Raw genomic sequence first — 15,083 nt, 5'->3', positions numbered from 1 at the left:
TTTTTTATGGGTAAAATAAGTTGCACAGAGTGTGTGTATGTGTGTTTCTGAGTGAGAGGAAGAATGTGGTAAGCTTGTGAAGGGCATACATGTGGGTGCTCAACCTAAGTGGGCAGGATGTGGGTGGAGAAGACCGTCTTGAACGCGTGTACATTGACACATACGCACGCAAAAAAAAAAGGCATGAACAAATCTGCTCACACAAACGCTAGCGAAATGCTCGGAGCAATGCAAGGCTATCGTGAATTCCAGTAATTGTGACCTACAGATTTTGATCGGGGAACTAAAAACAAGGCCTGATGGTGACCTCCCATACTGATCAGACGTTTTTACTGATAAAGTCACAGCTACTCAAAACAGAACTGCTGCTTCTAAAAAAAAAACTCATCTCTACTAAAAACTAGAGTCCTGGTCACAGCTCATGTGGTTTTCATACACACCTTTATCTGCGCAGACAGTGATATGAACAACTCTGGAACGTAAAGCAGCACAGCTAATTTCACACCATGTTGTGTGGTGGTATTTGTTGGTTCCCTGGCTGCAGCTCTTGCCTCTGGTTCACTTCTCTTTCTCTGTAGACCAGGTCTCCGACCGCAACATTCGGATGCCAAATCACCATGGTGACACCCTCGGTGGCTCACTCACTGAACCTTGTGAACACCCCCTTCTACCCCTCTCTGGCTGCACCACCACCACCACCACCAACGCCACCGCCTCCCCCCACCCCCGCTGCCTAGCAACAGTGGTGCCACTGGATTTCCTGTATGTTCGGGCTGATTCCTTAAAGAGGAACTTCGCCACAGGAACAGGAACGTCGCTCTGGCTCCTTCTTCGCGGCTCGTCTAGTCCACTTCGCACTCTGGACACAGTGCGTCAGTACCGGGGAGGTCAGAGGTGGTGACAAGTCTCTGGGAAGCGCTACGAACTTGGCTAAAAACTAATACCATAGGAGACACTATATTATCTCAAAAGTAAACTCATTGTAGCTTTTTAAATAGTGATATCAGTATTTATTTGTGTTTCAAAAAACATTTATTACAGGAGTGTCGAATTGGATTGCTTTACAGTGTGTAGACGTTCCTATATTTCTTGCCACATTACCAAGAACTGCCGCACCTTCCTCTAATGTGTCTCTTCACCTACTTTGCAATCAGAAGTAGAACAGGTGACTGACTTTCCTGTAACAGAACTGATATCTAAAACAAATGAACGTGGGTGTGTTGGCCTGAACTATATACCCACTGCCTCTCTCTGCTTAAGAGGACACAACATTAACGCGCGTTGACCGCCGTTTATAGGCAGAATACTCTGTTTTATCAGGTCAGTTGGTCACGTATTTATTCTGCATTATGAGACAGTAACCTCAAATGCATTATCTGAGTAAACCACAGAGACCAGAACAACAAGGAGTCCTCATAGCCCGCATCATGAAGACAGTCTGGGATAGGACAGGCCTAAACGCACCTAAACCAAAGCGTACCTGGAGAACATCAAAAACACGAAACGGTGGAATTTGCCTTCGAACGTCCAATATTATACTGGGGCAATATTATTTCAACATCAATTCCCATAAGACTGACAGCTACCAAGCTAGACTCAGAGAGACAGCTAAGCATGCTCTATCACATTTGCTGGCTCACACCCAGATTTAACCCATGGTCTGGCGGCTAGCACTAGTTAAAAATCTGCATCTCCCTGAACAACTGTTGGAAAACGAAGACAGACCAGGCCTTAAAAAGGGGGTCAGGATTCAGCTATGAGCTTCCTGCTATTTAAATGTGAAGGAGGATAATGAAACTAAAACAGAAAACCTTTTCTTTATTTCTTCCTCATATTACATCTGTTATCCAGAAAGTCTGACTTACCGGTAGGCCATCCTCAGGAGTGTCCCCTTCCCCAAACGCCCGACAACCTGCCAGAGAGGGAGAACAAAAAAAAATTGAGTACTTATATAAATATTTATCCACTAAAACCAGTAATAGCAAACTATCTCTTTAGTCTTAGCTAAATTTGATTGGCAAAAGCGTGGAAAGGCTTTACCACTAGAGGGCAAGCACCGAGTGAAATCCTTTATCAGACTTAATATTCATTCACTTCCGTGAATAAATGACAGACAACCAAATAATGTTTCATCATACCATAGCTATATTTCTCACTATGTGTGTGTTCAACATTTTTAAAACCATTTCACCACTGTTCGATGACATCTCCCCCACTAAGCGTAGTTAGAAACAGCAGATTTACAAAGCTGATTCTTGTCAGGCCAGAATAGGTCAAGACTTCTGCTTTCCTCTGGCTGTCGCCTAATGGGGAAATGAAAGCTGCTTTGTGTTTGTGGGGCACACAGAAGTTAATGAAATATGCATGCCTAGAATAATGTAACCCCGACCTCGGCTAAACCGCCATGTGCCATTTCCGCATCCAAAACAGCTCGCTTTGCTGAATCTGGAGCCGGAGCTTGCGTTTCAGGTATCAGGCTGACTGTGTTACAGCGTTTTATTACTGCACAGAATAAAACCAGCTCTGTGGATGGTGTCATCGAAGAAAGACACTAATATTGCTAACGACATATGACTCATATGTAGAAATGCCTGATCATATCAACCAAAAAATAAAAATAAAAAAAATGAATAAAGTTTTATTGAAGGTAAAAATTTGTCGGGTGTTGCTTTGAAAACAGATTAAAACCTACCACAGGTATCAGAGCGCTTCAACTGGATTCATGGAATCACACTGCACCAAGAAGGTTTGTAATCCCCATTAAAGTACTCCAATATGCGATACCAACTTCGCCTCTAACATGGGTATTATTGTCATTTGCTCTTGGTCTTATAATTTATGTAAAAATCCTAAACTTTATTTAAACAAGCCAGTTGAGGACAGCTACACCAAATAAATGCAGACATGTACTTGTATGTGCTTGAGGTTCAACCACAATGCAACTGTTAATCTGAGAATAAATATAACTTGTTAAACATATTAAAAACCATAAAGGATACTGATTTAGTGTGCTTAAATCCTCACGCACTTCTGCTTTTGTCCGTGCTTATGGCCACAATACAATATTATTTATTATATTTACATTTGAAGTGTAGGCATTCAGACTAATAATTCAGTTTTACGGAACACAAGAGCAGAAAACAGGCATAAAGCTCTTTGCACAGAGATAAGGAGGAAACAGTTTGTACCTGAAGCATCAAGAGGTTCTTTTAAAACTTTGGTTCACTTAATTAGAATCACTGAGGCCTCATTAGAAGCACAGACGCATCAGTCTTTCTCCACATACAGTACATGGTAAAGCCATGTCTGTTACAGAAAGGACAGAAGCATCCACGAGACGCAGTGTGTCCATCAGCCTGTCTGTCTGTCTGTCTGTCTGTCTGTAAATCACATGGAGAGAGGTGTTTGTGTGCGTGTGTGCATTTCTCCACTACCGAGAGAAAGAGGCCTCCTGCAGCACGACTCTGGCAGCGCTGGGCCACGGAGCTGCCTGAGCCATGTGCCCGACGTTGCCATGGCAACAGAGGACTGCAAGACTGATGCGCGCACACACATACATGCACACAGGCGAAACATATTCTCTCTCTCTCTCTCTCGCTGCCTCTTCTCTCCCCACACACATTCGCGCAGCAGTCCAGCAGCAGAGCGATGCAACAGGAATACAGAAGAACTTGCCTGCCTGTGCTGAGGAGAGGCATTACACAACACTGGCAGAATACAGAAGATGCCAGGAGAGAAGGGAAAACAGAGGGAGGAGAGGACAGCGGGTGAGAGGGAGAGAGGTGCGGGCACTAGGGAGTCGAAACTCACCATCACCTGGTGTAGCTGACTGACATTCACAGGGAAGAGCTGAAGCATTTACTAGCAGACTGAACCAGTACAGTCTCTTTGTGAGGTGAAGGTAATGTGCCTTATCACACAAACAATGCCCTGCTACTAAATATTATTATGTGGACCACAACTGCAATATCCAACCATCACCATTAACAGCCAATATTTTTCGATTTGTCAAGAACATCTCAGAATGTTTAGGGGAAAAAAAAGACCATAATATCTTCCTAGCTCAACGTGACATCTTCACATTGCAAACCAGGATCACTACCTCGCAGTTGTACGCCTCAGCCAACTAATCAAGTTTAAGAAAACCAATAAACATGTTGCTGCACATCATGTTGTCACAGTGAAGTCGACATTTTGGACATAAAAGCGGACATCTGTGCCACAATTGAAGATATTTCCAACAGGCAATCCTGAGATGTCCCATTCACGAGTTGAGTTATGGCCAAAAAATTTTCTTAAGGTTGAAGTGACCTTGACCTTCAAATATCAAATTCTAATCATTCACTGCATCTTTGAGTCCAAGCGAAATTTGAGGAAATTCCCTCAAGGCGTTCCAGAGATATCGCATTCACAAGAAAGCACAGACTGACAACACCTCTGGCCACGTGTCTCTGGCCATGACTATAAAAAAAAAATACATATATTGTTGAAGTTTGAGAAATGGGAAGCAGTGAATTTTGGATACTTTACTTCAAAATAGTTCCTGATCCGTTATAATCAGTTCATGTAAGTTGATTAAAACTACCCAAGCCAACTGGCGAGACCAACCAATCAACACACAAGAACGACCTTTACTACGGCATTGTGGCGACATTGTGCTACGTTCATAATAATCCACTATTCTCTTGCTTCATGTGAAAATCAGAGAAAACCCAGTTTGCAAAGCCAGGCCCACACTTGACTGTGATTATCGTTTGCCTTGACACTGTGTGCCCAGGAAGTTCAAATCTCAGATAAGCGTTTGTGGGCAAGAAGCAACCGATGCCCAGCAGTGATAAGCCTTTATGATATGTTCTGCTGCACTTCGTCTATGCTCCCCAGGGTTCCCAGGTCTAGAGAGTAAAGGAGATTATAGCTCCTCAGCCAGCCAGCGTCTTGTGTAACACGGGGCTGGGCGACAGATTGCTGAGTTGGCAACTCTCCTACTAATTGGATGACTTTGGAACCTCTGGCACTGCGCAGGAAAATATTGCTTATCGGGACCCAAAGCTGCCAACTCAACAAAGAGACTTAACTCCCAACAAGAGTTAATATCTAGTTAAGCTTTAAACATTTTTATAAATGCCAGACTGTGTAAACCCAGACCAGTCCCTGCCTCTTTTTAGACTAGTCTAGCCAGCCCTCAAACTAACTTGCCAAGGCTGAAAAGCACAAAAGCCCAGTCTGGTCAAGTTTCTTCTGACTAAAGCTTAGCTGTTATCTCAGGTTGCCATCCATTCTATGAGTTTCTTGCCCCCGTCTCTTCTACCACCCCTCCCCTGTCCTATATCACAGACTGTCTGGGCACAGTGTTGCACTGCCAGTTTTTACAGGAAGTGGCAAGCTTATCTGGGCAGCTGGGGCTGATAAGATAACACAGGAGGGGTCATGCCTGGGTGAGTGAGCAGGTAGCAGGAGGAGGGGTGGGAGTCATCAACGCTAATCAGCGCCGTGCATCTCTCCTAGAACAGATGCTAGGTCAGCCATTACAACCCAAAGATAAACAAGCAGACTGTAGATGCCCACCAACAAAATCCGCGCCACCTCCATGCACATACACCCATATTATTTTACACGTGCTGAGCAGCTGCCAATACGCACAGTTTGATGCAAACTCTCGGAAGGGAATGCCAAACAAATCTGATGTTTTGTTGATAAGGTGAGAGGGTGTAAGACGGTGTGGGTAGTCGAGAAAAATCCTGTGGGCTGCTCAGATTTTTTTGATACGGAAACAATAGCCAATGCTGGTTGATTGATTTTTAAGTTAAAGGACGTTCTGCTGAGTTGGCACTGACTGTTATCTGGTCTAACCTGCTCTAAACTACAAACAATATAAGTGCAAATACCATGGCAATACACGAACACCCACCTTGGTTGATGTCCTCGATGGCCCGGCGTATACCCCGATCAAAGGCGCGGGCGTCAGCAGGGCTCTGGAAGGTCAGTCCAAACTTCTTGTCATTGATCCTCCAGTGGTGGAAGATGGGAGTAACTTTGTTGTATATTAGGTCTTTCTGAAGAACACACTCCAGCACCACCTGACGACACACAGAGATTAAGAGTTAAATGCATATTTGCACTCAACGATGTTGGTATACAGACTTTAAACTGTGTGGGTTAATGGTTTGAGGATGAGGACAGACTTCTAAATCCCTAAGCAGTTTCAATGTGTCAAATTCAATCGCTCCAACACAACATGAGTAAGGCAAAAAGTGAGAGAGTTATTAAAATAGAAAAAGAGAAGAAAAAAAAAAAAAAACACCCTGAACCCAATAATTTCACCTCGTTTTGGGTGGATAATTTGTAAAACACATTCTAAATGGTGGGGTTTTCATTACAGATGATGTTAACGTTGAAGAGCAGTGGTGGCAGCAGGGTGGGGATATGTGGAGGTGTTCTGGAGCCAGGAAGCCCAAGTGTATGGCAGAGAGAGAGAGAGAGAGAGAGAGAGGCTGTGTTTCCAAAGCCTATTATTAATCAGGGGCTACTGGGCCGCCTCCCGGCCTTCCTCTAGGCAGATTAAATGAAATGAGAGACGGCCATTACAGTCTTTGAGGTTTTCACTGACGTGCACGAGAGGTGGCTTAATGGGGTGTGAATGTGTGACTCTGTGCATGGTGATCTGCATGAGAGAATGAGCACAGGAGCCGGTGTAAGGAAAACCTCAATGACCCAAGTGCGACACTGTGCATCTTCGCGGTGCAAATGCCTTGTCTGAGAATAGCGGTCCCAGCCCGGTACGCGGTGGCTGAAAGCAGACGGCACCGTCCCACCCTGAATCTGCACGGCAGTCAACATTCACACTTTAAGAGGCAGATACGTGGCAGCTGTACAAGAGGTTGACGATACGCGATGTGTGTGTCACGAGAGGGGAAGTGCGCGTGTTTATATTGCATTCCGTCTGTGCGAGGTGCTTTGTGCGCTCGGTGCAAGTGTGCCGCAGCATTTATTTTTTTTTTTTACAGCGCCTGTCCTCGCGTCACTACTGAATACATGCCGCTAACAAAGGAAAGGAGGGGCAAGGGTTAAGCCCATGTGTTTGCCCAGAGCCAGTGAATGAGGGGAGGGAAGAAGAGAGGGATGGATGTGAGAGGTGGGGTGGCAAGGATGGGGGATGGAGGGGGTCCAGTGCGCCTCTGGGGGTGATTGTGGAGGCGAGACTGAATGGAGCCGGAGCAGGTAAGGTGAGCGCACAGCAAGGCCGACAGAGGAGGAAGTATCACAGTTGCATGGAGGGATGACACTTAACACCGCATTCCACAATGTGCTCAAAAAAAAAAAAAAAAAGAGAGAGAAGGGGAGGAGGAGCCATCCTGACGGAGATAGAGACAGAGGCAGGAGATGTAAAAGGAGGAGAGGGAGAGCGACAGAAGGAGGTGGGATGCAGTGAATATAGATGGAGACTATGTTTACATGCACACAAGAAACTCGGCGATACTATAGATACTGTCTTTGCTATCAGAACTGTAATGACAACCTACAACATATCAGGACTTTTTAATAAAAATGCATGACACGAAATTAAATATTGTCTGTATTGTCTTGGATTAGAAGAAGTCATTGCTCTGTAATAGTGCAGCCTGGAAGAGGGTATGTGTTCATGTTTGAAAGTTTCATAAACTGTATTTTGCTAGCAAAGATAAGCAAGAGTAGAAACAAACTGTATCAAACAGGCTCTCGAGTCCTTGAGTAAGCCCTGGCTACACCACATCCACAGCTGTATCAATCAAAGGGAGTCGCAGAGTATGAACGACAGGAAGCGAGGTGGAGTGGCAGAGAGCTTAGCCAGAGATTTGTCATAATCCGAGAGCCAGTATGGTAAGTAATCACCAACCAATTAGATCGGTAGTTTTAAGAGAGTCAGAGAATCGGAGTGAGAGAGGAAAAAGGGAGGAGGGAGGGGGGGCAAGAAGGAGAGTGATTGGTAGCTATATGGAGAGCCAGCTGAGTCATCACCAGTACACTCTGTGCCGCATCACTGCGCTTATAGACAGATCCCCTCCACCTCTCTTCTTCCGTCTCCCATCCATCTGGCTCCACCTCCATTTCCTGCTCTTTGACTACACACCGCTCTTTCCCTAATTTCTCCCATATCTCATCCGTCCCAGTCGCCTAATTCCTACCAGCCCAACTTGTGCCTTTCTGATTTCAAAATATCTCTGATCCGTTTTCCTCTGTTTAGCTCGTGTGCCTTTCAGAGATGAGAGATGTCACCGTTTTTCTTTTTTCGCTCCGTCTATTTCTGGCTGGATTAAAAGAGTAAAACAGTGTCCTTTAAAAGGGACAAAAAGTATATATCCAAAACACGGCAGACCGGTTTCCTTTTCTGTGTTTTAGACATAACAACTAAAATCAAACAGCCTTGCAAACATTCAAGGAGCTTTTCCTCAGACCTCTTTTCAGTGTTCATTTATACAACATAATTATAGTCTTACATTTACCTCCAAAATAAAAACACAGACGTTACTGTTTTAAAAACTACTGCGGTAACAAGTATTGACACTGCCCTGCGTTTTTCCCGACTAGCTCCTAACATATTCTTATGTGGTTTTGTTTGTTGCTGTTGTTTTCTTGGACTCATCACTCCGCTTGTTCCTCTGATGCCCTCAGACTGTCGGTAGTGCTGTGGTTGACGCCAACACCCTGGCACTGGGTGGCATCCCGACAGACCTACATATGGCTGGGTGTTTGTTGTGGTGGCTGGGGACTCTGGCGGTGATAGGGGTGTTTTACCACATCCCAGAACAGTTGCCCGGGGTTCCTGAACCATGTCTATACCCTGTCTGAACAAGAGTATTCCCGTCACACCCCTTCCCATGCCACACACACGCTCGGATAGCAACGCACAAAACACAAACACACAATAAACGCAAAAACACATATAAAATGCGTTCAGTCACAGAAGATTAAAAAAAAAAAAAGGTGATTTAGACGCCCTGCTGTAAAAAGCCTCTAATGTCGGATCGCCAGGAACCACCGGATTCCGTGCATCATGGTGGCCTCCTCTGTCTTCTGGCATGTGACAGACAGTTATTCACAAATAGATTTACTCTCTCATTACCACAGACCCAGGATAATCCCAGTGCTTCTGCTGGATCTGTTTTACATCTACAGCACAGAATGAGTGTGTGACAAGAAGGTCACGAGCTTTGCAGCAACTACAGCAAAAGCCACACAGATTAGAGCCACAACACATGGCTTGATCTTTTGGAGTCTCCCTGTTTCTTTGACAGCGCAGATGCAGAGTAAACACGCAGTTTGCAAACTATTTTATAAGTCAGTAATTCAAAATATTCTGTCGGTAGTCAGATTCGTAAAGATGCGGTGCACAATACTCATCCTCGCAGTGTAGGAACCTGCTACTTCTGAATAAAACTTGGTATTTTACTTTGTTTAATTGAAGTAGGCCTGAAAGTCACTTAGGAACAAAGGATCAATCAACTGAAACTGTATGTATTCTTTAATTGATTGAATCTCTAGAACGATCACTTGGCCACAGTGTCCTCCACCTGGAAGAATTATTAGCATAAACGCACTAAAACTAAAGATAAATAGCAAATACTTGCAGCATATTAAACATACCATAACAACAGACATTGCCATCCATTGTACACCTGCTCAAATGTCTGATTAATTTGGAACAGACTCAGACTGAAGGTTCAATAAAAGTGTAAATAAGTTAGATTTAGCAGCCCTGATGAAGTTGGGCAAGCTGAGACTACTGACAGTTAGTCTGTCCTCCTGCCACTGAAAACTACGCATTAATCCCGGAAAGGTAAACGAAGCGCTTTTCTCCTTATGAGAATAACATGACAATTGTGCACCAATTCAGAATTTGGTTGGACAAGAGCATATTGTTTTTGTCTTATGCAAAAATTAACTCTATATCTATGATCAGAAAAAACAAGCAATATCAACATATAGATTAACCTTTCTCCATGTCCAAAAGCCTTTTATCACCATGTAAGTGTTTTACATACCAACACAATACAATCCTTTTACTCCAAGAATAATCAGGGGCATATTTTCATTTTCCTATCTTAATTTAACGACACATATGGTGTTTACATCTCACTTCAAGAAGGAGGAAGCGCTTATATATAAAAAAAATTTAAAAAAAACTAGGCAAAAACTTTAGTACTCATGGAAAACCGGAGTAAGTGTGAATTTCCATCCCATATTCCATGTATTAAGTCCGTTGCATCGTCTTTGCATATTTCCCTCATCCCTCATCCTGCATTCTCCGTTCTTGAGTAATCTGCCTCCCCGGTGATGTCACGCAGCTTGCTACTATTTTCAGATACCTGCACTACGGAGGAAAGCCAAACAACCACTTCCTGTGTGAGTGTGTCTCGGTGACTGTCAGTGAGACAGAGGAAGGGAGTCTGGGAATGCGGGCCTCATGGCTTGCATAAATTGAATGTGTATTAGAGGGAATGCCTAAATGGAGATACAAATTAACTAGCTTGTTACATCCATAGTATTAATATGAAGTCAGATACCTTAGGACATTATTCACATACATGAGCTAGAGGTTCTCTTACCAATTTATCTTTGAGCCTTTCACCCTTGATATGGAACTCCACAGCTGTGGGACTGGGACTAGGGCTGGGGCTCGGACTAGGACTGGGGCTACAGGGGCTGAGGTTGCTGCTGCTTCCTCCGCTGCCTCCACTGTGGGTGCTGCTGCTGTCCTCCGCCCGGCTGACCTTATAGACGGTGACACAGCTAAGGCCTCCGCCGCCAAGGGGAAGCCACCCACCACTGGAGTCATCCCGAGTCATGACCACTGCTCTCACACGCGCATAACTGTCACTGCAGAGGACGAAGGGAGGATGACAGGGGGGGGGGGGAAGGATGGGTAAAAGACAAACGATTCTGTTAGTGAACATGATCCAGGTTTACCGACAAATTTCAGGATCACCTGAACTGAAAAAGAATCATTAGAACAGCATGAAATATCAACACGTAACAGTTAAACTACAGTATTAAACAGTTGTAATACAGTACACATCAGTAACTGTGTAGCGGGTAAGAACCTATATACAGCTGAGCAAAGCCTATTACTAGGTTTAAGCAATAAGCTAGCCTAAAATCTGCGGCAAATGTTAAATAAAATGTGAAGTACAGTCCGAGGTTTTAACTTAAGATCGCATTTTGGTCTTGCACATGATATAACAGACTATTAACTGTCTGAAGTCGTCAGTGTATGTTTAAGCCCAGCCAGAGGGTGACTGACCATGTGGCCAAGTTCAGTCTCTGGCCACTGCTGATTTCTAACCTTTCCCCCAAAGCAGGTGGTTCTAAACAAGACAGCACATGACAGGGGCTCCAGCTCACATTGCCCTCTTTCCTTTGAATCACAGGGCAAACACTGTGAGACAGCCATTTATAATACATAACTCTGTCACCGTAACTGCAGGAGGACACACTAATAAAAAAAAAAGTATGTTTTTATGAAACAAGGATGAAACAAGGGCAGATTATTCAGTGTATGATAAAGGCCTTTAAGAGTTTGGAAGCAGCTGACACGAGGCAGTCTGCACAGATAGGCACAGAGCGTTAATTCTTTCCAGACATACAACAACATGCATGTGTCATCATTCAAACATAAAAGAAAGCCACAAACTAAAAACAGGCTAAATTACCATGACCCACTATTCCGCCAAGGGGAGGACCATAAAATAACAACACATCACTATCACACTGCCATTGTACTATCTATTACACATTTTATTTCAAATAATTATTTAATAAACACCGTAAGTCTAAACAAGGATCCCCGTCCCTTCATTTGGAGTATGATGTTTCCCTGATTAGATAAGGCTGCACTGGGCCACCGGAAATGACAAAGGTCGCGGCGTGCTGAGGGCAGCGTTTTTTTCACAAACTGTTGGTGATGTATTAAAGACTGGGAAAGATGAGAGAGCAGACAGAAACGGGGAAAGAAGTCAAGAATGTCAAGGACTGCCGGATGTCTTCCTGTGACACATCTGGCCAATGTCCAGGTTAACCGCTGCAGATGATGTCACCCGGGGTCTAAAACATGTGTCAAGGATTCACAGCCAGCAGCCAAATGTTAGGCACCGACTGAGGGACAGAAACGCCAATGACAACAACAACAAGTAATATATAAAACAGTTAACTTGTAGTCCTTGTTCCAAAGAACTGCAAAGATAGCTGCATCCTCCTCCCCCATACTGCCTCTCTTCTTGGCCAGCTCAATAAGGCTAACCTTTGGTCCCCTGCCTTCCACACCCTTGGCAAACCTCAGTGTCCAAGTAATTGGTTAGTAATTAATCTAAGAGCCAGTGAGCATTAAACCTAAAGCGATCTTCATGTGAAAGCACTAATATCCTGGCACTTGCTTGAATAGCTACCCATAGTTAGTTCCCTCCTCAAAGGATTCAAATAAAGGAATCTGCAAAACAAGTTTCCTCTAATAAAACCCTACATTCTGGTCCGTTCAGACACTTGAGACATGCACACAAACACGAAATTCTTTACAGACGGGCATTTTCATTAATTCATCTGAAAAGATCTGAATTATTGACAATATATGGACCATCCTAGCCACATACACCCCACATAAAACTCTTCTTCACCACTACATCAAACCTGTCTAAGTGTCTCGGTGAGCGACTTGCTGATTATTTAACATAACTAGACAAATAATTCCTCACTCACGCAACTCGAAATAAATGATAACGCTGCTCCGTAACTACTGGGTATGTAAATATGCAACTCTTTGCGAACACAGCTGACAGAAAATAATAAAAGAAAGCCAAAGAAATTCGTGGAAACTGTGACTAGCGGAAGGACGACTTGGTTAGCTTCTAAATCTAAGCTGGTTGTCTAGCATGTTTTGATGGTTACATAACAGCTCCTTGTACGTGAAGTTATAGGAAATCTGCACTCAGTGACTTGTTTACATCATTTTGAGACAGTTGTAGCCTGCTTGACATGCTCCTCTCATTGAAGAGGGTTACGTTTGGACTCATCTGGTACTAAACTAATAATCTTGTGACAAAATTCACGAAATACACTTCATATCCTCGACTTTCTTTTGCATTTTAACCTTTCCATATTTGCTCACAAATCAATATATCCAAATAAACCACATGTCTGACTGAATGGTTATCAAACGCTTCGGTGATAGTGAATTTCTCAGACCTGTGCAGACACTTCTGCCTGTTGAAAGCTGACGCCATTCCAGTCCATCTACATTCTCAGCAAGCTTTGACAATCAGGTCGCAAAAAGTGGAAAAACATTGGAAGGCTTTTACTTCGTCGTCACAATTCCAAGGAAATTTTTCAAATACTGTGTTGTAATTTTACTGCCACTTAAAGAATAAACAGATCCAAAGATAAACACACACTCTGCCAAATAAAAAAAAAAAAAAGAGAAAGAAAAGAAGGAGAGCTGGAAAGAAACTGACAATTTTTTTTTATTAAAAACCAACAACATGAACATAAATTTAGCCGTATCACCATTGTGAGTTCTCTTCTCTAATGTGCATGTCTGGCCGTGGGAGACTGACAAAAAGACACAGCTAACTTCCCCATTGCATCCTCCCAGAAACACCCTTTCTGGTTACACCTTATGACTGCGGTGTCACAGAAACTGTGCACGAGAACCTTTGCCACGCCAGAAAAAAAAATTGTTTTTGAGCAGTATAGTAGGCAGTAAAAGAGGGAAACAGTGCTGCTGTTACACCCCTCTATGGCCCCCAATAAAGGATGCTGGTGATGGGTGCAGAAGGGGCTGTCAGTCAGGCAGGGGTCCCTGGGGTGAACAGAAGGCAGGCGGTGGTGTCGCTCAGCCATGACCAGGGCACAATGACCAGGGCCTGACCCTTCAGACCTACCATCACACACATGCCAGCAACCATGACACTCACAGGGAGGGGGGCTGGGCCCAGAGAGGAAGTTAAGTGGACTATGCATTTGTGCATTTTTTGCATTTCCTTCTAGTCTAAAACATCCATATAATGTAGTTTTAATATCAAAACAAGCTTCAGACTAAAATTATACATCCTATAATATATGAATTATTCTACTATAAATACCTAAAACCAGCACCAACAACTAATTTGAACTCAACCAATAAGTGTTGGAGGTAAAACTTTTAAAATGGAAATTAAAGGATTCTGTGCACTCCTCTTCTTCTTCTTCTTCCCTTTATATTAAAATTGTTCCTTTCTTAAGATGGAACAGTGGTCCAAAAAGATATTTCAGAGCAACTCGCTGCTGCATCACACACACACACAGACACACAAAGGCACACACACAAAGTTCAGAGTGGGATGGAGGAGACAAAGGCTGGCCTCCACGCCCCTTGCTGGGAGCACACAGTCGACTGGACACACAATTGAGAGCGGAAGCAGATCAGCTGGCCTGGGCCTGCAGGGAAGGAGGAGGGGCCGAAAGAAAGGAGCCCCCAATTCCAAATTATTCCAAGTTATTCTGCTGGATGACTGACTTCATTTCCGACCAAAGCAGGAGAGAAACACAGAGGGAGGAGTGAGAGTTTAACGGGGGGGGGGGGACTGTGGGGTGAGGAGGAGGAGGAGGAGGAGGAGAAGGTGGCTGTGGATGTGAACAGTGTAGAGACCAAGGTGATGGTCAACAGCTCTTAGAAGAACCTATACTTCTATACACAAAAATTACATTTTAAGCTTGTATTTGATTTATTTTGATTTGATGTTTTACAGACTACGTGACACATAGAATAAGATATTTAACATTATCTTGCCATTTCAAATCTCACGCAAAACACCACGGCTAAAATTGTAACTCCACATGAGATAAATTGAAAGACAAGTGGTAATATTACGTGCAAACGCGGATTGAGAAACAGTGTGTACTCTATGTGTCATTTGTGTGTACATGGATCTGTAAATATGTATTCTGATTTGTCAGTGTGTGGAGGAATCTGTAAATGTGTATTCAGATTTGCAAGTGTACTGAGATATGTGGGTGTGTAAAAGGCATTGTAAACGTGTGGAGATTTGCTGACGTGTGCGTGCAGATCTTTAATGTGC

The 15,083-nt window shown here is 43.7% G+C and overlaps 1 protein-coding gene across 1 annotated transcript in view; it reads right to left on the bottom strand.

The window, feature by feature from the left end:
* spred1 (sprouty related EVH1 domain containing 1) overlaps positions 1-15,083 on the bottom strand; it is a 31,987-nt gene that overhangs the window by 8,488 nt on the left and 8,416 nt on the right. The window contains exons 2-4 of the mRNA XM_084568879.1: positions 10,584-10,854; positions 5,909-6,077; positions 1,866-1,912 (exon numbers count right to left, since the gene is read on the bottom strand). Coding sequence (XP_084425005.1) covers positions 1,866-1,912; positions 5,909-6,077; positions 10,584-10,854 — 487 coding nt within the window. The remainder of the gene's footprint in view (positions 1-1,865; positions 1,913-5,908; positions 6,078-10,583; positions 10,855-15,083) is intronic.

This window comes from Chelon labrosus (assembly GCF_963514085.1).
Source record: "Chelon labrosus genome assembly, chromosome: 20".
NCBI lineage: Eukaryota > Metazoa > Chordata > Actinopteri > Mugiliformes > Mugilidae > Chelon > Chelon labrosus.
Note: the sequence above shows the minus strand (reverse complement) of the source record. Positions and strands in the feature narration are given on the sequence as shown.